Raw genomic sequence first — 24335 nt, forward strand, 5'->3', positions numbered from 1 at the left:
CACCTGCTTTCTGCGCTGGACACTGCATATATAAATTCTTTTGTAGCAGATTAATCATTTTCACTCAAAGTTTGGCTGTTGAAAACACTTATAATCGCTTCCAGAATCACAGAGGACCGTTTCATCTGAAGCTTTTTTCCTCTCTCTTTCCTGCGCTGCATGAGGTGGAGAATGTATTTGGAACAGTCTAAAAGGTTAAGTATTTGTAATGTTTATATTGTAATGGGTTGGTAAAACAGTTGCATGTTCATTCCTTCTTATGAGCAGCTGTAAAAGTATGTTTATGATGGATTTAACATCTTGTTAGAATCCATCAGATGAGCTGCGTTGTGTGCGCTGATGCAATTACTCGCACTCGCAGTGTTTTTTAATTGTTTGAGCAATGTTCATATATGTGGCTCATTGTTTGAATTATCACTGACAAATCCATACGTGGCTCATTATTAATGGCTATATTATTCGGTGGGACGAGGGCTTTAGTTGGCTAAGCTTACTTAGTGAACTACGGTTAGCCACCCAACATTATTCGTCTAATCTCCATTTCATGTTGACGGCTAAACTTGTAGATTAGCCGTTTTATGTTACTCAACAATTTTCACAGTCATAGCGGCTTTGCAAGTGCCATTGCCAAGAAATGCCTCCAATGCATGACAGTTTTGTTTAACTTCTGGGTTGGTCCATCTGCTACAATCATGGCTGACTCCGCCACAGCAGAGGAGAAGTACCTTGGCATCCGTAAACATCTGCAATGGATTATTCCGGTCCCGGAACACTTGCCCCTTTTTTGAGGTAAGACACTGAAGTGTTGTTGCAGTTTGTTACTTTGTTTACTCCAGTGTTTAAACAGAAAATGACAAGAATATTCAGAGAGGCAATTATCTTAAGCATGACAGCAAATAAAGCCTGGTGTAGCCTCCTCTACACCAGGCTAAAACCGTAAGTCGGGTAACGCGAACAACTAATGTCAAAAGATGAGTCGACTAAGTGAGTTTAGTCCACTAAACAAGATTAGACTGCTTTATGAAACCGGGTCTAGAGTTTATAAAGAAATTAATCTATATTCAGGTCTTGTTCAAATAAGACAATTAATAAAGGGGTTTATATATATGTGTGTGTATATATATATATATATATATATATATATATATATATATATATATATATATATATATATATATATATATATATATATATATATATATATATATATATATATATATATATATAAAGTAATGCAATCCTACTCAAAAATGTTGAAAGAAAAAAGATCAAGATACAGAAAAACTCTGCCTGACTGGATTAAAGCTACTGTGTGTAAATTTACATTTATGCTCTGATGCAGTAGCTTTTATCCAGTGAGGCAGAGATCTCTATCAGACAATTTAACACTGAGTCAGTTTTGAAGAAGGGATCAAATGCTATATCCATCAAATATTAATGTGTTTTTGACCTTTTATCCATTATTTCTGACCTAAGCACAACATAAAATAACAGAAATATGAAATTTGTATCATTTAAGTTAAATTGTCTTAAGTTGTGGCTCTTACAGTAAATTACAAAACATTATAAATCTAACTTAAAGTTATTTTGCTTCACATGGACCACTTGATATCTGAGAAGTACCCATCATATGGAGCAAATTACATAGTTCAGGCACTGAGGGGCTATTACCTGATACCACTCTTTTAAAATATACTCAACAAAAATATAAACGCAACACTTTTGGTTTTGCTCCCATTTTATATGAGATGAACTCAAAGATCTAAAACTTTTTCCACATACACAATATCACCATTTCCCTCAAATATTGTTCACAAACCAGTCTAAATCTGTGATAGTGAGCACTTCTCCTTTGCTGAGATAATCCATCCCACCTCACAGGTGTGCCATACCAAGATGCTGATTAGACACCATGATTAGTGCACAGGTGTGCCTTAGACTGCCCACAATAAAAGGCCACTCTGAAAGGTGCATTTTATCACACAGCACAATGCCACAGATGTTGCAAGATTTGAGGGAGCGTGCAATTGACATGCTGACAGCAGGAATGTCAACCAGAGCTGTTGCTCGTGTATTGAATGTTCATGTCTCTACCATAAGCCGTCTCCAAAGGCGTTTCAGAGAATTTGGCAGTACATCCAACCAGCCTCACAACCGCAGACCACGTGTAACCACACCAGCCCAGGACCTCCACGTCCAGCATGTTCACCTCCAAGATCGTCTGAGACCAGCCACTCGGACAGCTGCTGAAACAGTCGGTTTGCATAACCAAAGAATTTCTGCACAAACTGTCAGAAACCATCTCAGGGAAGCTCATCTGCATGCTCGTCGTCCTCATCGGGGTCTCGACCTGACTCCAGTTCGTCGTCGTAACTGACTTGAGTGGGCAAATGCTCACATTCGCTGGCGTTTGGCACGTTGGAGAGGTGTTCTCTTCACGGATGATGCAAAGGAGATGTGTTGCACTGCATGAGGCAAATGGTGGTCACACCAGATACTGACTGGTATCCCCCCCCCCCATTTAACAAAACTGCACCTTTCAGAGTGGCCTTTTATTGTGGACAGTCTAAGGCACACCTGTGCACTAATCATGGTGTCTAATCAGCATCTTGGTATGGCACACCTGTGAGGTGGGATGGATTATCTCAGCAAAGGAGAAGTGCTCACTATCACAGATTTAGACTGGTTTGTGAACAATATTTGAGGGAAATGGTGATATTGTGTATGTGGAAAAAGTTTTAGATCTTTGAGTTCATCTCATACAAAATGGGAGCAAAACCAAAAGTGTTGCGTTTATATTTTTGTTGAGTGTATGAATCACTGCTTTCTGGTTTGTAGCAAAGTCCCACCCACAGGACTACTTGATTTGTTAGAGAAGTTCAGCCGGTCAGTACTGAAGCCTGCTGTCACACAGACTGTCATAGCGGAAAGTAGTAGTGTGCAGACTGGAGCTGTCGGTTGTGTTAATTTATTTGTTCATTTGTTCAACATCATAATAATGTTATTTATAGCTCCTTGGACTTTGTGTGTAAAGGTCATGTTGAAAGGTCATGTCAAGTAAACATATGCTACAAAACAAAACTTTTTAAACAAAGTAGTGTTTTATACTAAATTTTTACACCTTTTTGAGCAAGCAAATATCGGCCTCAAGTATTGGTATCGGTTTCGGCCTTTAGAAATCCATACCGCTCGACCCCTAGTGTGTGTGTGAGGGGGCGGGGGTGCCAAGGCAAATGAATTTGGTTTGTTGCAAACAAAGATTGTTGCTGTAGGACTTTTAAGTATCCTTCAACTGCATTGCTTTTTATGATACAATATGCAGTTAGAATACTGATTTATATTTAATTACATATTGTATATATATAATATTTACATGTTACATAAGTAATATTTTATAGTTATACAGTTTTATGTGCATTTTGGCAGTTTTCTTAACAGCTTTTTGGTGGGAAAACATCAGCTGAATGTGGCAACAATGATGAGGCATGCTTGAGCCCTGCTAGCAGAACATGGACAAGTTTGTGAGAAATAAGAGAAATTTTAAGCTACATGATCCATCCATCCATCTACTATTCCCACTTACTCCAATTAAGGGTCACGGGGGGAGAGAGCCTATCCCGGTAGTCATAGGGCGTGACGCGGGGTATATCCTGGACAGGACACCAGGCTATCACAGGGCCAAGCTACTAGATGCGTGTTACTTTTAATAATTCCTCTGTAAAGGTGATGTGTCACTATTTTGTTTTGTTGCTTTGTTCAATAAGTAGCTGTAGTTTTGTATAAATTAAAATGTTTAAAATAAATTCTAGTGGGAGTTTAGAAGCAAAAGATGTGTATGTGTGTGTCAGAATGGGGGATGTCGGGGGGGGGGAGAGGTGCTTCAAAAATATCTCCAAAATGGGGGCCCAGCAGAAAAAGTTTAGGAACCACTGCTCAAAACTGAGATTTTAGCCAAACAAGGTTTGATTATAAAATTCTATGCACTCCTTGCTGTTTTTTGATGTAATACAATACAAAACTTATACGGATGTGCCTGAACCTATTTCCGTGTAGATGCAGCCTAAGATCAGCAGATGAGCTAGGACTCAGCTCAACTCACCTCTGTGATAACTGTGACATCAGCAGTTTCAGGGATGGACACTTCTCGTAGAGCCACCACCCTGTCATCTGTAACAGGAGGAATAAAAACTCAGAAGAATGCAGATTCTCTCAGAAGAATGCAGATTCTATGAGAGGATGGTGCTACTGCTATTGCTAAAGTCTAGCTTCCCTACTGAAGGAAGGCTAATAAGTGAAATCACCTCCCGAGAAGGGTTTCCAGTAGTCATCTCTGATATGACACATCCTCACCAAAACTTTAAGGAGTAATATAATAATTTTAAAAAAATACATATATTTAAAATGTTTAAGATGCTGTTTCAGCAGCCAATCTGCTTAGTGTGTGGCTGATCCCATAGGTTCTCTGAAGCTACGCAGAGGAGGTCTGGAATGATTAGTACTTGCTTGGGAGACCGCTTAGGAAAACCGGGGAATGTGCGTGTTTCTCCAGGTAGAATGAAAGTTGTGTCAGGAAGGGCATTCGGCGTAAAACCTGCTCCAAAATCCCAATGCAGAGCTGCACTAGATCTGCTGTGGTGACTGAACAAAACGGGAGCAGTCGAAACGCAAACAAGATGTTTCAGAGGGACGACTGAGATTACGTATTTTTTTCCCCCATAATCGCATATCCCAGGCAGATATACATTTGTGCCCTCCAACATTTCTGCAAAGAATCTGAGTAACAGTGTTTATATTGACAAAAATAATGATAAATGCAGAGTCAGTTTTATAGATTGTTGAAATAAACATACTAAATTCAATAAATCAATTATAGTACTTCTAAATTAGACATAATATGGAAACTACTGTTCTACACAGACGGAATATGTCTTGCACTGCTTTACACTGCATCAAACTCACTACAAACTGAATGAAATCACATTTTACCAAATCTCCAGTTTGTTTTAAATTAACAGAAACACAAATTGTCTTAAAAGGTTTTTAATTTTACTAAATTAGACATAATCTCTATTTAAGATATTACATACAAATAGCATTATGCTTTAAAATAATAATGTTTTTAAGCATTTTCAAAACATCTTAAAGAGGTTTCAACCACCTGTTTATTTTTTCACTATCAGAATAACACACTATGTGCCATCTTATCACTGCAGCAAAAAGGTTTGTACTGGCAGGTGTCATAGCAGTGATATAAGGAATTATGAAATTGTTCAGTATAAAAAGACTAATTATACATGAGATTTTGCACATTATATATCAGGAAAAAAGTTATACCTATATAGCACAACTTGATAACTCAAAAAGACACAGAAGCAAACAGAAACCATAAACAATGAAATGGGTAACAGGACAAAATTCTTCAAATCTAGTGAGAAACATTTTATATAATCCTTAATCCAAATTGGACAGGCTGTTATTTTGATTTATTTAACCTTTATTTAACCAGGAATAAAATCCCGTTGAGATTAAGAATCTTTTTCAAGGTAGTCCTGGCCAAGATAGGCAGCAGCAAATACTAAACACAATTACAAATACACATTCAAACGACAAATAAAGACGTTCCACGTATAAAATTGATTCAAACTGCTTTAAACCAATGTAAAACTCATTTAAACAGCCTAACCTTAAAATAATGTAATGTACTTAATGTATTTTGGATTGCTGTTTGAAGCCTTTTGGGCATGAATTTTTGTATCTGTTTATATATATATATATATATATATATATATATATATATATAGTAGTGTTCAGAATAATAGTAGTGCTACATGACTAAAAAGATTAATCCAGGTTTTGAGTATATTTCTTATTGTTACATGGGAAACAAGGTACCAGTAGATTATCACAAATCCAACAAGACCAAGCATTCATGATATGCACACTCTTAAGGCTATGAAATTGGGCTATTAGTAAAAAAAAAAAAGTAGAAAAGTGGGTGTTCACAATAATAGTAGCATCTGCTGTTGACGCTACAAACTCAAAACTATTATGTTCAAACTGCTTTTTTAGCAATCCTGTGAATCACTAAACTAGTATTTAGTTGTATAACCACAGTTTTTCATGATTTCTTCACTTCTGCGAGGCATTAATTTGTTGGTTTGGAACCAGGTTTTGCTCATTTACTAGTGTGCTTGAGGTCATTGTCTTGCTGAAACACCCATTTCAAGGGCATGTCCTCTTCAGCATAAGGCCACATGACCTCTTCAAGTATTTTGACATATCCAAACTGATCCATGATACCTGGTATGCGATATATAGGCCCAACACCATAGTAGGAGAAACATGCCCATATCATGATGCTTGCACCACCATGCTTCACTGTGAACTGTGACTTGAATTCAGAGTTTGGGGGTCGTCTCACAAACTGTCTGCGGCCCTTGGGCCCAAAAAGAACAATTTTACTCTCATCAGTCCTCAAAATATTCCTCCATTTCTCTTTAGGCCAGTTGATGTGTTCACTGGCAAATTGTAACCTCTTCTGCACGTCTTATTTAACAGAGGGACTTTGCGGGGGATTCTTGGAAATAAATTAGCTTCACACAGGCGTCTTCTAACTGTCACAGCACTTACAGGTAACTCCAGACTGTCTTTGATCATCCTGGACCTGATCAATGGGTGAGCCTTTGCCATTCTGGTTATTCTTCTATCCATTTTGATGGTTGTTTTCTGTTTTCTTCCACGCATCTCTGTTTTTTTTTTGTTTTTTGTTTTTGTCCATTTTAAAGCATTGGAGATCATTGTAGATGAACAGCCTATAATTTTTTTGTACCTGCGTATAAGTTTTCCCCTCTCCAATCAACTTTTTAATAAAACTACGCTGTTCTTCTGAACAATGTCTTGAACGTCCCATTTTCCTCAGGCTTTCAAAGAGAAAAGCATGTTCAACAGGTGCTGGCTTCATCCTTAAATACGGGACACCTGATTCACACCTGTTTGTTCCACAAAACTGACGAACTCACTGACTGAATGCCACACTACTATTATTGTGAACACCCCCTTTTCTACTTTTTTTTTACTAATAGCCCAATTTCATAGCCTTAAGAGTGTGCATATCATGAATGCTTGGTCTTGTTGGATTTGTGAAAATCTACTGAATCTACTGGTACCTTGTATCCCATGTAACAATAAGAAATATACTCAAAACCTGGATTAATCTTTTTAGCCACATAGCACTACTATTATTCTGAACACCACTGTATATACACATTTTAAAGTTAACATTTGAAAAACTGAAAAAACAAACAAAAATAGGTGAATCAGTAATGCAACTCTGATAACAGCTTATTTCTTTCACAGATCTCACTGACTCCACTCACTGTCACATGCAGACGGTCACACGTACATCACGTGTGAAGCTGTACAGCCGGGCGCACACGTTACATTTGTTTGGCGTAAAACTTTAGTGTATTGTGAATAGCATTTTCAATCTTTCATTTAAAAAAAAAAAAATATATCAGGCGCATTACATTAGCTGAAGTCTTCAGTGGGCGCAGGTTGCCATGGATACACACTTGCTCGCGCACGCAGCCTGAGTCAAATAAATCAAAGAATACAACAAACATACAAACCGTTTTTATCAAGCCGTCTCAGTGCAATCCAAACCGTTGTCATCTGCGCGGACTTATCACAAACAATGTTAGACATCACAGACGCAGCACAGCGCTCACATAGGACACGACAACAGGCACTTTAAAAAATAATACTGCTGAAGCTTACTTAAGCAAGCTGTTCCGGTACTTTCAAAATAAAAGTGAGATTGTGCCGCACGTGCGAGAGGACTCGGGGTTCTTTACTTCCGGTCTTTTGCTCTGCACCCAGGTCTTCGTTTACAGGTATTATAAACTTTACAGGTATTATAAACTCCAGTATTCAGCTGGGAATTGACGATATCAAACCTTACAAAATAAGGTTAAAGATAAACATATATTTAGATTAATTAATCTGAATAATTTTGCGAGCCTTACATTTTTTAGCTGCCCCGATTATCCCTCACAAAGTAACGCTGCTCTCAAAATGAAAATGCTTCGTCAGTGCCGAACTGTTTTGCAGCAAAGGTTTGCAAAGAACCAGTTAGGTTGAAAGATCAAGCTATAACCCTCATATCCCACATGTCGGGAACTATTCTGATCAAATATATCTTATATAAAATATAGATCTTGCAGTCAATTAGCAACAGGGCAAGTTTTAAAAGACAGTTAAAGTCAATTTTATTCAGTTAGCTAAGGGAAGAGAAACACCACCCTTTTATTTGTTTTGTTTTTTTAATGTGATTTCTGGACCAAAAGACGATCTTATCTTCTAGTCCATTATTTTATAGTCCGACTCTCTGTGCTATTTGTTGTTGTTTTCTTGTCTGAAACGCAGTGTTAATTTGTTGTCTACACTTCTACAGGCATACAGTTGCAATTTATTTAAATTTATTAAGATCTTATTAAGATCTTATTGTTCTCTGTTCAATTTGTACTTTATTTTATTGTTATCCCAGTGTAAATGATTATATATAAATTATACACTTATTGCTATTTACATTGACTGATGAGATTATAATGTCTTTACAATCTGTACATGTTTAATCAAGCTCCTCAGTGTTAAGTTTTAGCCTCATATGGACCACAATGAAAATAAGCATTTATGTATTATTGTGTCATCCGTGTATCATTGATATATTCACATTTCTATGTTTATATTGATTTTACAAAATTAACTCAATCAATTCTGCAAATACTGATGATTTCTGTTTTTCTCTAAATAGTATTTTATCTGAGGGGAAAAAAGTGTGCTTGAGATCTGCCCAACAAGGCTGTTCACGTTGCCAGATTTGGAACGCCTCAGCTCTGCATCCAACAGTTTGGTGAACACCTGCAGCGCCAGCCCACCAGCCACATAGTCAGCTGTTGGTCTCTGGTGACAGCGGTCACCTGCATCATCCTGTCAGCCGCTGTCTGGTAGAATGCGGCCTGTGAGGCCTCACGATTGATCACAGATATCCTGGACGTCTGATGATGCAGGGACGCAGATGCTTCTCTAGCAATGTGCACAGTTCTGAAAGTACAAAACTTTCATGTCAATTTAAATCATGTAATATCATACAAAACCACTGGGCTTGCTGGTGATTTTTCTACAGTTTTGGCAACTTAATAGAAACTGAAGGCAGGTGTCAGGTCTTTTATGATGCTTCTCATATTTTCTTTGATTTGTGTGGACTGAAATAAATTATGCATATTTTATCATATGTGTGATACCTCAGTGATATTGAAATAATTTGTGACTGAAAATAAAATGGGAATTGTTCTTAATGAGTTTTGCTGTTCAGCAAAAGAGGCTGGTTCTTCTGGAACAATATCAGGATCTTCAAGATTGATGCCAGCCAAATTTTCCTTGAAATGCTGGGAAAAAATAGAAATTGCTGCAGTGAGGCTGGCAACCTTCTGATATTGCATGCATCTCTGCATGTTGCTGATATATACACACACTCACACACACACACAGTGGGGTAAAAAGTATTTAGTCACTCCCTGATTGTGCAAGTTCTCCTACTTAGAAAGATGAGAGAAGTCTGTAATTTTCATCATAGCTGCACTTCATCTGTGAGAGACAAAATGAGGAAAAAAAAAAAATCCAGGAAATCACATTGTAGGATTTCTAAAGAATTTATTTGTAAATTATTGTGGAAAATAAGTCTTTGGTCAATAACAAAAGTTCAACTCAGTACTTTGTAACATAATCTTTGTTGGCAATGACAGAGGTCAAATGTTTCCTGTAAGTCTTCACCAGGTTTGCACACACTGTAGCTGGTATTTTGGTCCATTCCTCCATGCAGATCTCCTCTACAGCAGTGATGTTTTGGGGCTGTCGCTGGGCAACACGGACTTTCAAGTCCCTCCACAAATTTTCTATGGGGTTGAGGTCTGGAGACTGGCTTGGCCACTCCCGGACCTTGACTCGCTTTTTACAGAGCCACTCCTTCATTGCCCTAGCGGTGTGTTTGGGATCATTGTCATGCTGGAAGACCCAACCACGTTGCATCTTCAATGCTCTCACTGATTGAAGGAGGTTTTGGCTTAAAATCTCATGATACATGGTCCCGTTCATTCTTCCCTTAACACGGATCAGTTGTCCTGTCCCCTTTGCAGAAAAACAGCCCCAAAGCATGATGTTTCCACCCCCATGCTTCACAGTAGGTATGGTGTTCTTGGAATGCAACTCAGCATTCTTCTTCCTCCAAACACGACGAGTTTTTACCAACAAGTTCTATTTTGGTTCATCTGACCACATGATATTCTCCCAATCCTCTTCTGGATCATCCATATGCTCTCTGGCAAACTTCAGATGGGCCTGGACATGTACTGGCTTGAGCAGGGGGACCTCGCTGCCCTGCAGGATTTTAAACCACACTGAAAAAATGCTACTTTGGATCAACTTAAAAAAATTGATGTAATTTGTTACAGCTAATTTTTTTTAGTTTCTCACGATGTATATTTATGATTTTGTAAAGTGATTCCAGCAGATTTAAACTGGAAACCTTGCATGGAGCCCCAGACTGAGGAAGATTGACAGTCATCTTGTGTTTCTTCGATTTTCTATCAATGGTCTTGTATGTCTTCCATTTTCTTACAGTTGCTCCCACACTTGATTTATTCACACCAACCTGCTTGCCGATGGTAGAGTCACTCTTCCCAGCCTGGAGCACATCTACAATTTTCTTCCTGGTGTCCTTCAACAGCTTTTTGGTCTTGGCCATGGTTGAGTTTGAAGTCTGACGGTTTAAGGCTGTGGATAGGTGTCTTTTATACAGATAAGTTTAAACAGGTGCCATTAATACAGGTAACAGGTGGAGGACAGAAGAACTTCTTAAAGAGGAAGTTACAGGTCTGTGAGAGCCAGAAATCTTGCTTGTTTGTGGGTGACAAAATACTTATTTTCCACCATAATTTACAAATAAATTCTTTAAAAATCCTACAATGTGATTTCCTGGACTTTTTCCCCTTTTAGTCTCACAGTTGAAGTGTACCTATGTTGAAGACAGAGTGTGATTATGAGTATGACCGAGTATGATAGTTCCGTTTTTGTTCTGTGTAAAAGAGGACGAACTTCCACGGAAACAAGACGTGGAGCAATATTTCCGGAAGGGGAACGTTGCGTCACCGCCTACAGATCCGAAACGGCGCTTTAGAACAAAGAAGGATTCTCAGCATGAAGTCACAGGGGTAATTTTTCCATTTTCTTCTCCTTAAACTCGCGAAATTTGGCAAAAAGTAACGCGCGATTCCTTTCGTTTCAGGAGACTGTGGGTGTATTTTGTCCAAATCCTTTATTTGGGAATCTCGATTTCCACTCCCGCTCCAGGTAAAAGGAGGAACGGAGGCTTTTATAAGTAGTCCGGGTTTAATTTGACTATTACTGTCCGTTTCTTTCAGTTTTTGAAGACGAAACACGCCCAAATTTCGTCTGTACCAACGACATGGAGGAAACCATGTCCTGCCACTTCCAGAAAAACTCCGGACAGCAAAACTGCAGCGAGTATACTTTAAATATTACAAACGAGTGAGTTGAACCGAATTCTCACATAGACATAGCATTGCTTTGAAGACGTGTAAATTAAGAAATTATGATGTGTTGAAAAGGTTTTTGCAACTGTCAAAACAAAAATGCACCAGAATGTAGGGGAGACCGGGATAAAAGTTACCAATACTGGAATAATTGGAAGATTTATTTATCTTTGTGTTACAGCTCTGTTTGTTTACCCTCAAGTTGCTGTTGTTACAGCCCTCATCATTACACACTTAATAAAGTAATGCCACAAAGAAAACTTTCCATTGATACAATCTACACTCATTACTATGTGGAAAACATAAATTAAGTTTTACTGACAAAAGGGACAGTTACACACATCACTTGAATGTATGTAGTTGAGACATTATTTTGTTACAGCTTTTAATTGCACTAAATCTTCTATGTTGGGTTATTGCTCATAACTGTTTTAAACATAACACAATATCACACATTTAATAAAATAACTTAGCAAATAAGGACTTTCCTTGATGCAATCTGTTAATTCATAACAAGGTAGGCTGTAGCAATAGCTCGTGTTAGGTTTGAACAAAATTGGCCCGGTTCTTACATTTGCTGAAAATCTGTCATAATGATTTTTTGTTGTTGTTGTTGTTATAATTTTCAAATGTTTTACCAACCTTTTACAAACACATTTGTCAACACCTATAGTTTCAAGTCATATAATATTCCATATTGAATAAACAAATTTTAAAACTAATGGGTTCCAGTGATAGTGGAACAATTGTTACACATATTTCTTGAGTGTTTATAGAATTTATTTTGTTGCAACTCTCAAATATTTGATAGATTTTCCACATTTATCAGCTGCAAATAGCTGTTCTTTCAGCCTGTATAATTATACATATTTGTTAGTCATGTTAAAAATGAGGAGTTCTCTTGATACAATCTACATTTCTCACAATCCAGGCTATAAAAGTAACTGGTATAAATTGTAACAAATAGTAAATGGACTGCATTTATATAGCGTTTTTCCATCTGCATCAGAAGCTCAAAGCACTTTAAAATTATGCCTCACAATCACCCATTCACACAAACACACTCACACACTGAAGTAAGGGTGCTGCCATGCGAGGCGCTCACTACACACCGGTAGGAACTCAGGGATTAAGGACCTTGCCCAAGGGCCCTTAGTGATTTTCTGGTCTGGTTGGGTTTTGAACCGAGGATTCTCTGGTCTGAAGCTCAGTGCTTAAGCATGAGACGATCACCTCCCACAAGAAACAAAAGAAGCAAAAGTGATCATGCTGTAAAATTTGTCACCTAAATACAGGCATGTGTAAAGGCCGTGTCACACTGTGACTGATAGAGCAAATGGATTTGTTACAAATTTAAGTATTTCGTCCGGTGGCAAAATAGTGTAATCTGTTAATCTCTCATGGATTTGGGGTTCTGATGGACAAATGACATCACATTTCCATTGGTAGCTGCATTCAGCAGAATGATCTTCCCGGTTTCAAGACACATGTGTGCACTAGGGGAGCTGGATTTGAGCAGGATTTGCCGAGGTGTGATCCAAAATGTGAGAAGAATCCCGCTTGCTCGGGGATCGTGATGCCACGATCAACTTCCTCACAACATTCGTGCATTGGCAGCTGAGGACATCAAATAACTGTGGCGCCTCCTGCCCAAGAGAATCCACAGAGTGCACTCTGATGTCCAGATGAAAAAGTACACAACCGTGCTGTCTCTTTCTTCACTGGCTAAATGAACAGCCGCGCTGCATGTTCCTGCATTGGGAACTGTCATGCTGGAGGTTTGGCCAATCAGAAACTCAGTCTGAAGCATCGGACGGGTGTAGGATCTAAATGCATGAGTATTGTTAAAGTAAATAACAAGTAGATCACAAAATGGTAAACAAATATGCAGGCAGTGTGAAAGCTCTGTGTCTGATGTCCCTCAGAGTGTGGACATCAGCTGACAAGGAACTCATTTTACGGATGAGAGAAGGACATTTGTAGGACATAAACAAACATGAATGGATATCCAAAATTGTTATCAGCTCCTCATCTGTGTCCTTGGTCCACCATGGTATGACACAGGCTTTACTAACAATACATAGGATGTATTTCGCACTCCCTACTGTAAATTATTTAAAAAATGATCTTTATTTTAAACACAGGTCCACAACTTTCAGTATTGGAATGACAATGAACAAAACACTACATGGTTTACTAAAAACACAATACATTAAATACAATTAATTATGTCAAATATAATTAGGTTCATCTTGTGTTAGGAGACAAAAAGGAGAGCTGAGCACGGCTTAAAGGGATAAAATTGTACTTGAGTAAGTGTTGTTTAATGTAAATGGGGCGGCGCAGCTCGTTTGAACCTTGGCGCGAAATCGCCTGATTTGACCGCTTCCAGGAACAGCCTGCCATTGCGCAACATAAACGCTGCATCACTTCACACAAAAAAAATGGTGTACTGTTTTGTTTTCAGCTGCCATCACCAAAGCAGTCGGGGAAAAGTGCAGGTTTTTTCAATTCCCAGTGGAGAAGGGAAAACAAGGCAAATGGGAGAGGTCGTGTTGGGAAGTGTTAGCCTACACAGCTAACCAGAGTAGCTGCGGTCTCTCGCTTGCGCAACTGTCTCAACATGTTTGAGCTCCGGGTCATAAACAAACTGAAACACGTGTCTAGCGCTGAAACGATTAGTCGAGTAATTCGATTACAAAAAATATTCGAGGCAAATTCTGTGCCTCGAAGCTTCATTTAACGTTGTAGTACATATGCCAGGCCTGTGTGTGGCGCTGTAATGCCCCCCAAAAAACAGAAGAAGTAGAGCAAGCGCTAATCAAATTAGCACAAAAGCTACAGCTTTCCAACGTGACAGAGTGAAATAAAGCCTTTCAGGAAAAAGTCGGGCCACGCTGATCATCTGAAATAGCTTACTGTGCATTTAAAGCAAAGCAGTGTTTTGTTTTGTTTTTTTAACAGTTTCGTCCGCTGGCCGGTCTACGCGCGGTGGACGGCTGCTGCCTCTCTCTGCCGGTGTGAGCAGCTCAGCACTGCCCTCACACAGCTCCGTCCCGGCCACAATCTCTGGAAGAAGTCCGCACTTTCTTATGTGTGACTCGCAATGAGTGTTTCGCTTTTTAATTTTCGCTTTTTTGGGCAACACACAATGCTTCACAAACACGGGAACTCAAATAAAATAATAATACATAAACCAGTGACTGCGAGGCTGCATGTTCAACTTCCAGCAGAAAATGAAATGCATTGGCTGAATCGCAGAGGGAGTGTTAAAAAGAAATTCATGCAGGGACCCAGTCCACCAGCTTAATAAAGAAATAAATGAATAAAAATGGTTAAATTTTTACAAGTTGGGGAAAACAAAAAACAGAAAGCCACATCCCATCACCATTTCAGCAAAATGTCAAGACTTTGACTGAGCTCCTGACACCAGGAAAGATCCAAAACTTGTAAAGATGTGAAAAAAAATAATAATTACCCAGAAAAACACAAAGGGATACACTAAATTTGACAATCTCTGTAGTGACACTGTGCCATGACTTAGGGAGAGCCCTGGACTGTTAATGTTTTAAAACGCAAAAGTACTTTTTATCCGATTACTCAATTAATTGCCAGAATAATCGATTACTACAATAATCAATAGCTGCAGCCCTACACGTGTCCACTTTCCACCGCATGTTAGCTTTTTCGTTGCATTTTCACTTTGTTTGATGCGTAATTTGCTCAAAAACTCAGTGAAAGGGCCACGATTATTGCGTCATACGCATCATATTTTACCCCTTTAGTGGCCGCCCTCAAACGAGACTGCACTGCCCAATGCCTAGTCAATTCTTGTTTACAAAAAAAATAGTCCAAATACCTAAATTTCTCAATTATTTATTGATTGTAAAAAGTTCAACACCTTTCACACAATAATGAAACATCTGTGTAAATGCTAAATCTGGAGGTGGGTATGTACACTTATGAGCTTATGACCACTTGGTGTAACAGCCAAGTTCCAAGTAAACAAGTAATAATTATGCCTGGTCTCCCCTAAACATTTCCTATGTGTATTTAGTGCATTCATTTGTTTTCCACAGGGAGAATGATTGTATTTTCAAGCAGTGTGATTCTGGCTGCTGTTGCTCCATCAACATGGTGCTGATTATATCGGATACTTGTATAGCAACGGTTTCGAAGGAGAACAAAATTGTGGCATCTAAATCAATCAGCATCACATACAGCAGTGAGTTCAGTCTAACATAGTGTATGAATGTTTTCATCCCCATGCTGAGAGTATTTATTTAGTTATTTATGTACATATTTTTGGGGGTGGGCTTGTTTTTGTTGTTTCTTTTGCGCTGTTGTCCTCTAGTGCCAAAGTGCTTGTTCATAAGTATTTGGACATTGACCCAGTTTTAGTAATTTTTGCCTCTGTACTCTACTATAATGGAGTTGGAAAACAATAAAGATGTGTTTGTAGTGGAGACTTTCAGCTTTAATTCAAGGAGCTCCACAAAATATTGCATTAATCATTCAGGATTTACAGTCATTTTTATATATGTTTGTGAAAACCACCAGATTTGCATAATTTAAAACAAATCATGTCTACTTTTTAGAATTTTGACAAAAATGAGCATTGTCCTTCAGCCAGTTTCAATAGCAGCTGAAAGAGATGGATATAGCTGCTAAATGAGGATTTTTTTATTTATTTATTTATTTATTTATTTATTTAAATCTCCATCTGTTTGAAATGTATTTTCAGTAAAGCCCAAAGCTCCAACAACTGTCTCAGTAAACGAGACCCATGGGAATTTCAAAGTCACATGGAAGAGAAACGCCGCAAAAGCATTTTTCAGGGACAGGTTGATCGACACTGTGACTTACCACAAAAAAGGTGATATGGAAAAGGTAGGTTCCAAATGATAGAATGCTTTTTCGTTAAATGATTTCCTGTAGACTGAGTTATTTATCACTTGGATTACATTTCAGTTAAAGTTAATGTTAATGTCTGCATTGTTAAATCTTGAGTACCTTATTCATTTAAAAAAAAAAAGCTGAAAAACCCTCATTTTCAATATTTTCTTTGAAATTTCTTGGGTTTTTTTTCTAGGTATATAATAAAACTGCAACACAAGCAGTAATGAATGGATTTTCTTACTATGAAATACCTGGTCAAGAGCTGGAGCCAGGAACATATTTGGTCCGTGTGAAAAGCTACACAAACTATAGTGGCCGGTACTCTGACAGTAGCGAGGAAGTGGAATTCGAAGTCCGTAAGTCTCTTCTTAACATTTACTAGTTACATACTGTAATGTGGATGTTTGTCTGATATAATCATCTCTGTGGTTGTCGTAATGCTCAACAAACTGCTCATCTCAGTTGTGTTCTCTCTTTGCTTAAGATGTTGACACAGTTCGGCTTTCCTAGGAACCTTGAAAAAGTTCAGTGTAAAAATTACTCAGGCATTACAGTTTAGTTTTTGTTGTTCTTGTGTTATATTTTGCTACTGCTGCACTGTAGTGATAATCCCATTGATGTCTGAAAATGTTGCCAAAACATTACTAGATAGATTTCATCTATAAACATATTCAGTCAACTTCAGCAACTGTTCTGTCACTAAGTCATTTTGAAATGTATAAATACAACTAATTTTATTGCACTTTAAACATGAGAGAATGGATGAAAAGTTGACTAAAGTTTGAAAGGTGCCCTTTGTGAGGTCATACAGAGATGATGGAGTGTCTGACAGCAGGGAAGACAAAGTGAGTCAAGATCTTTTTTGCCAATTTTTTATATATTTTGTTCAGTATAAAGACTACAGATGGAAATTAGCCTCTGATAAATTTGGTACATGATGCAACTTATTATTTCATAGTATTAGTTTGTTTTAACGGTAATTTTAGGGGTGACTGTAGTTCAGGTGGTAGAGTAGATTATCATTAACTGAAGTTGTTGGTCCCTACTTGCTGCTGAATATCAAAGTGTCCAAAACCGTGCAAACATGGAGGACATTGACCCAACAATGATGTAGGAAAATGTGTGCAGAGGGAATGAGACTTTCATTCTCTTGTCTTGTCTCAGAGATACAGCCTTTCATTTTTAATTGATTTTGCATAATTATTATTATTTTTTTTTACTTCGCAGCTGCCTCCTCTTATGTCCTGGACTTGGCTGAGATTATCATCCTGAGTGTTGCTTCAGTCGTCATTACCAGTGTTGCAATTGTCTGTTTCGTAAAGTAAGTTATCATGAAATCTTTTCTGAGTTGATTGAAAGCATTTTCCCTTAAATACTAGAACTTACTCTGTGTACATCATGCAATTTTATTTGTGTGTTTGACTTTAGCTTGAAAGCTGTGTGGTGGGACAAATACCCAAATCCAAAGCTTATTAATGTGCATCCTGCTAAGATAATGGTGAGTCTCCTGGTCATTTAAATTATAATAGCCCAGTGGCCTGTGTGTGCGTGTGTGGCGTCGATCACCCAGAAAACGTGGATAGCTGACATTTGCTGTTTGGTATGCTTATGTGTTTTGGGTCAAGAATGAACAGCGCCAAAACAGAACATTGACAGGACTAATGTTTTTGGAGAAACTACAAATATTATTGAACGTTGCTAATTACATTCTGGACTCACACACCATTCCAGCAGGGGGCAGTAAATCATCTGTATATTAAAAGCATGTGTGTGTGTGTGTGTGTGTGTGATTTTATTTAGTAAGTCCAATGTAAGTACATAATATAACTGTAAATAGATTTAAAATACATGGAAGACACAAGAAAATGAAAACGCTTATTTCCATTGTGGTCCATTTAAAAATCAACTGACAAAATAGAAATAATAATAAAATGTAATAATAAAATAATAATGCTGATAATAATAATAAATGTATGTATGATAAAAAGAACCTAAACAATTTATAAATACATTAAGACAGTAAATTAACTTAAAAAATTACATAATTAACAGGGTTGAGTTCATGAGAAAAATTCTTCAATGTGAAGTTTTGAGTTAACGTTCAAAATACTAACAAAATAAACAAACAAGATTGTCTGTTTCTTTTTTTATTTAGTCTGCTTGTCTTACTTTCTTTGATATACTGTTTTTTTTCATCAAAATCCTCAAGCCTTTATTTTTTTTAAAGTTAATTTGTTTTACTTTTTGAATACATTGTATTACTACTTTTAACAAAACATGCACGCATTAGGTTTTTTAAAATGAATATTTAATTCATTTGCTTGCTTTATTGTCTTTAATGGACTACTTTCTTTAACAAAATTCCCAGATATTAGATTAGCTTTGCACAGTACTGTATGTTGACATCCTGATTGTAATGTATATATGAAAATGTGCAGATTGTCTTGGGAAGTTGTAATTGTTCATACTCATTTCAGCTCTTGGCCCCATCACAAGAAAACTTTTCGAATATAAGTGTTGATGTCACTCATCTGGATGATGACAAACTATGGTGAGTGTTCAATCAACAATACAAGATATTTCTGGAAATACACTACCAGTTAAAAGTTTCCCATTCAATTTATTTGTATTTATTTACTTACTTTATGTTGTTGTGTTGCCCTTTTAAACCATGCCACTTTTTGTTACCCTGTGTCCAGGTCAAAGTGTGCTGTGACTGACAGGAGCTGTGGGAGCCAGGAGCAGAGCAGCGGGGTCAGTACAGGCTCCTCTTCTCTCAGTTATGCTAAGGTGGAACCCAACATCAAAGCCGGTGTTCAGAAGGCTCTCAGTCAAGCCATGTCAGAGCTCAGGATTACACCTTCAGTGACCACCAGTTCGCCGACAGACTACTACCATAACTGCTTGAGCTCCACTTCTGACAATCTGTGTGGAGTGACAGCTGATGATTTGAACAGTTTTACACCATCTGCCTTCAGCAACAAGACCTATTCCATCATGCCTGCATTCCAAACTCAGATTACGAGTCTCCTCTCTAGCAACCAAACGGACACAGGAATACTGTGTGGTTCTGCGTACCAACCCACTGAGGGTAACATGTCGGCAAATGACCAAGAGGTACTGACTTGTCTGATTCCGGTGCAACAAGATGCTAAATTACAGCCAAACATTTCATCGCTCATCCAAACAGATATGTCATATCAGCAATGCAGTGTAGATTCTGGGATTCTGTCACATGTAGAAGATTCCATCTTGTTCTCTGCGGTATCCAACATCAACACAAATGAGTCTAGTGATGGTGTAGTCAGTGACGTGCCAACGCCAAATGATAACACTCAAGATGTGTGCAGTAAACACAAAATCAAATGTGATCAATTCCCCCTCCATGACAGTCGGCCTGCAGATGGATGCAGCTTTTTGGTTGTTGATGATGATTACCAATCATTCCAAAATCTAGTGGCACAGCCAAAGAGTTTATGTGCTTTGCAGAATAATTGTGATAAAAGGGCAGATTTAGACACATTTCCTGGGAAAAATTCCAGTTCCTCGAGGGTGGACATTCCAAATTTCATTCCTGGTCCTAAGGATGGTCAGTGTCTTTTGGGGCTTCACTGCCCTTTTATCAATTTTTCTGGAGACCTTTCAATGCCTATAATCATGGACAGCGGTTATCAAAGTGTGCAGCATTGATTCTCTGATCCTTGTATATATTATTATAGGTATATTCTAGAGATGTGTAGCATCCATTCACCCACCCGCTAATAGCTGCTTTTTCAAGTCATATTATCAATCTGTTGTTGGGTCACTGCAAAAGCAGGTACAACAAGGCTAAATGTTCATTTAATCCATCATATCCTCTACGTACAACTGGGGAATGTCAGAGAGTTCCTATTGTGGGATATAATTCCAGCAGAATGCACTGGGCTTAAGGGGTCCTCCACTAGTCAATAAACATTTTATTCATGTACACAGTATGTGTAGCGGCTTTGCTCTGTCTCGTCTGCATTGCATTGTGATTGACTCCTCCCACTTACCCCCCTGGGGATGCGAACTCACAATCTCCAGCGTGGGAGGCGGACGCTCTGACCAGTCCGCTAAAAACGCCTCCTCTGGCCTGAGTGGCCAGAGAATTCTTTAGCTGTCAGGCAGTGAAGCCTAATGACTACCATATGCACAGCGACTCCTGCTGTCCTCCGTCACGTGTGTGTAATAATTATTCATTTATTACATCTGCCAAGGACATAATCAGCATTTATTTATAGAGCGCTTTACATTAAAAACAGAAACAAAAATTCTCAAAAATAAAACACATACAATAAAATTTTAAAACAGCACGTAAAAACAACATGTCTGCTCCCCACGAGGTGTTAAAAGCCAGTTTAAATAAGTCTTTAACTTAGATTTAAAAAGTGCTTGGTCAGGAATAGTATGTAATTCAAGAGGTAGCTTGTTCCACAGTCTGGGGCCAGCTACCGCATAAAATCATCATTTATTTATTTGTCTGTCTTTCAGCAGGATTGTGTCAAAACGACTACACTGATGTGGACAGAATTTGCACCACAGATACATATTAGGGTATGTAAGACACCATTACATTTTGGAGGTGGTCTGGATTGGTGGACATCAGAAATTTCTTTCTCTTGTTCATTCTTTTTTTTTTCTTTTTTTTTACTCTTATGAGTCTGGGTCATGGTGGAAGGAGATCAAGCAGCTCCTTCCACTCTTCCCTATCCTCAGCCAAGTCCTGTAACTCTTTCCGGGGAATCTTGATCCATTCCAAGCCAACTGGTGGGAAATACAGGAGAATGCAGTTACACAATACAATATGCTTAAAACTCACTGCTATCTGTTTTTCGAGCTGTTACTTCAGTAATGCTGAATTTTCTAAAATTACAGGATGGTTTAGGTTAGTGTACATGATTGCTGTCATTGTGGATGGTGTTTATTTTGTTTCTTCGTCATCGGCATACTGTCAAGCTGCAGCAGCTGCAGGAATGCTATATTACTGCATGTAACGTCGTGTGATACAGAAACCAGAGAGAATGAGGGCCGCAGGCAGGGTCGAAGTTCAGTCAGTGGGCCCCTGTAGTCAGTGTCGTCTCCCTTCAAGGAATTGTTTTTGTGAGCTGCACTTCAGCAAACTAAATGCTGGTTTGCTGATTAAATGGAAGATTTTGTTCAAAGATATCTTTGATATGTTAACCTCAGTAAAGGCTGTACATATTAGTGTGACGTCATTTCAATTATTTTGTTTGAAAGCTTTAAGATTTAAATTGCATGCTTGCCACAAGTGTGTGAACAAAAGTTTGTATTTCTGCTAAAGGCCTAGTTCACAAATAATGAAGCCAAAGTGACATTCATTTATTCATTCATCTTCTACCGCTTAGTCCAATTAAGGGTCACGGGGGGCTGGAGCCTATCCCAGCAGTCATAGGGTGCGAGGCGGGGTACACCCAGGACAGGACGCCAGTCTGTCGCAGGGCCACAAATAGACAAACAGACACACACACACACCTACGGACAATTTTCTAAAGATGCCAATCCACCTAACCCGCATGTCTTTGGATGTGGGAGGAAACCGGAGCACCCGGAGGAAACCCACGCAAACACGGGGAGAACATGCAAACTCCACACAGAAAGGCCACGGGAACTGAACCCACAACCTTCTTGCTGTGAGGCAACAGTGCTAACCACTAAGCCACCGTGCTGCCCCCAAAGTGACATAACCAAAATTTAAAAGTGGTATTTTTTGTGAAATGTTATCATTTTAGGTATGTTATATATCAGAGTTTCAATATTTCTGTTGGTCTCGGTTCAGTCATTGCAAGAAATTATCAGTGCATATATACTATAATGTGCTAGAGCGTTACACTTGCGACAACAGTTGGAGGTATCTTCTTTAGTCTGCAGAAGCCTGAAACAAAGAAATTCTGTCCATTAGTTCCTGGTATTATTGAACAAGTAATATAATTATTCTGTTGAAGCAGAGTAGGAGATATCGCTAAGGTCTTGACACAAATATATCAAGGACTTATTCTCAGCGTTACACTTGCGACAGTTTTGCCTTGCTTTAGAAACATGATGTTTTTTCTCAGAAATGACATTTCTACCTTTACAAAAATGTATTACTGTGTTTTAGTATGACGCACAAACAGACAAAATACAAGGTTATTTCTTTAACATTCAACTTTAAATGATAATGCTAAATATCAGTGTCACACAAAATTGATGAAAAAAGTGCTATTTTTGGGGTAAATTTCATGCATATCTCTGGAATGGTGCAGAATTTTTTCATGAAATTTTCAGTACCTGTCAAAGAGACTATAGGGAACTCAGTGCAAAATAAAATAATGGCTTGTTCATGACAAATGTAATGCAAATCAGCAGCTAGGCTTCATTATTTTTGAACTAGGCCTAAACCATGTTGAAAATGTGTTGAAGTAATAAATGAAGCTTTGGTTGGAATGGTTCATTCTGTCTTGCATGTTTAAAAAATATGACACTGCAGCAACGTGTGCAGCTGGTGTTCACTGTTGTGAAATTATTTCTTCATCGCTTTTCTCTGCAATTAAACCACTTCTGGAGAAATATGCAAATTTTACCTCACCACCAGAATGCATGTTGTAAAACCTGTTTAGTGCAACTCAAGCATGTAATGATCTTGAACCACTTCATTTTATTTTACACATAATTCAAGCATCAATGTTTTTATTAATTAAGCAAAATCAATTTTGTTGATTTAATGTTGAATTTCAAAATATATGAAGTGAACAGCAATTATTTCATTTACTGAGTGGAATTTAATAACTTAAAGTGTGGAGTACATCTGCCAACAAACCATATCTGTTCTTAACAAGTAAGATAGGAAGAATATGAACAACATGTCAAATTTTGAGTTCACTACCATTTTCAGTCCTTTGTGGAAGGCAGAACACACTAGATAGACCATCTAATAGCAAATTAGTTTATTTAGTTTAATTAATGTCTAAAGATGGTACAAAACACTATTTTCACAAAATATGAAAAGGTCAGTATTTTGTGGGGCTGTAAGGAAGCATAAATGCAACACCATATTGGCTACACATCATCTTGAGATATAGAAGAATACTCAGAATATGCCCAGAAAATGGGCATATTTTGTAGGTCGTTCAAAATTAGAATATTTTTAACAACTATAGATTTTGCTCCAAATAGCCTGATTTATGATTTGACTATAGATATGCTCTAACACATCATAAATCGTGGTGCAAAAAATTAGACTGCTATAGCTCGTGTATTTCTTTGATTTTTTTTTAGCAATCAGAAATTTTGGAATTTCTACCATTTTCAGACCTCTGGGAAAACAGATAGACCAAAACTAAGTCAACTTGCCCACACTCTACATCAAATGTATGAGGTAAACAAAAGATTATCATTTGGAGAGTATATCCGCCAACAAACCAAATCTTACTTATTCTTAACAAGTAAGATATGAACCATATGACGAATATGAATAGCATGTCAAATTTTGGGCTTGCTACCATTTTTAGGCCTTTGTGGATGGTAGAACACACCAGATAGACCAAAACTGGCTCAAGTTGCCCACACTCTACACCAAATGTTAGCTCTAAATGAGCAGTTTCACATCTGTGACTCTTATAGCAAGTGAGTTATTCAAGTCTAAAATTCGTACAAATCACCATTTCATACACCAAAACTTGCTAGGGCTGTAAGGAAGCTTAAACTCAGCACCGTATTTGTTACACATCATCTTGAGTTATGTAAGAATACATGGTAAAAATATGAATTTGATGCTCAGTTGTCCACATTTTCATCTGGGTTGCAGAA

The 24335-nt window shown here is 38.0% G+C and overlaps 2 protein-coding genes across 4 annotated transcripts in view; one reads left to right on the forward strand and one right to left on the reverse strand.

Annotated features, from left to right (window-relative positions):
* si:zfos-1056e6.1 (uncharacterized protein LOC107988029 homolog) overlaps positions 1-7766 on the reverse strand; it is a 51698-nt gene extending 43932 nt beyond the window's left edge. The window contains exons 1-2 of the mRNA XM_034188244.1: positions 7629-7766; positions 4100-4167 (exon numbers count right to left, since the gene is read on the reverse strand). Coding sequence (XP_034044135.1) covers positions 4100-4167; positions 7629-7704 — 144 coding nt within the window. The 5' untranslated portion in view covers positions 7705-7766. The remainder of the gene's footprint in view (positions 1-4099; positions 4168-7628) is intronic.
* Positions 7767-11152: 3386 nt separating this feature from the next.
* Positions 11153-20798, forward strand: LOC117526177. 3 transcript variants are annotated; one of them, XM_034188215.1, is made up of 10 exons: positions 11153-11267; positions 11342-11406; positions 11478-11604; positions 15689-15834; positions 16354-16499; positions 16702-16864; positions 17736-17829; positions 17937-18006; positions 18986-19059; positions 19208-20798. In XM_034188215.1, the coding sequence occupies exons 1-10, from the start codon at positions 11254-11256 to the stop codon at positions 20196-20198; spliced, it is 1890 nt and encodes a 629-aa protein (XP_034044106.1). In that variant the 5' UTR covers positions 11153-11253; the 3' UTR covers positions 20199-20798. The 3 variants fall into 3 exon arrangements, with proteins under 3 accessions (XP_034044106.1, XP_034044115.1, XP_034044123.1); XM_034188224.1 differs by having other exon boundaries at positions 11238-11264; positions 11339-11406; XM_034188232.1 differs by lacking the exons at positions 11153-11267; positions 11342-11406; positions 11478-11604 and adding an exon at positions 15527-15555.
* Positions 20799-24335: the final 3537 nt, after the last annotated feature.

Source organism: Thalassophryne amazonica, chromosome 2, assembly GCF_902500255.1.
Source record: "Thalassophryne amazonica chromosome 2, fThaAma1.1, whole genome shotgun sequence".
NCBI classification, from domain to species: Eukaryota; Metazoa; Chordata; class Actinopteri; order Batrachoidiformes; family Batrachoididae; genus Thalassophryne; species Thalassophryne amazonica.

Excerpts from the sequence above, each read along its gene's own strand:
- LOC117526177 (XM_034188215.1), top strand. Across the intron at positions 11,605-15,688 it reads ACTTTAAATATTACAAACGA|GGAGAATGATTGTATTTTCA; the intron begins GTGAGTTGAACC and ends TGTTTTCCACAG. Across the intron at positions 17,830-17,936 it reads GCAATTGTCTGTTTCGTAAA|CTTGAAAGCTGTGTGGTGGG; the intron begins GTAAGTTATCAT and ends GTTTGACTTTAG.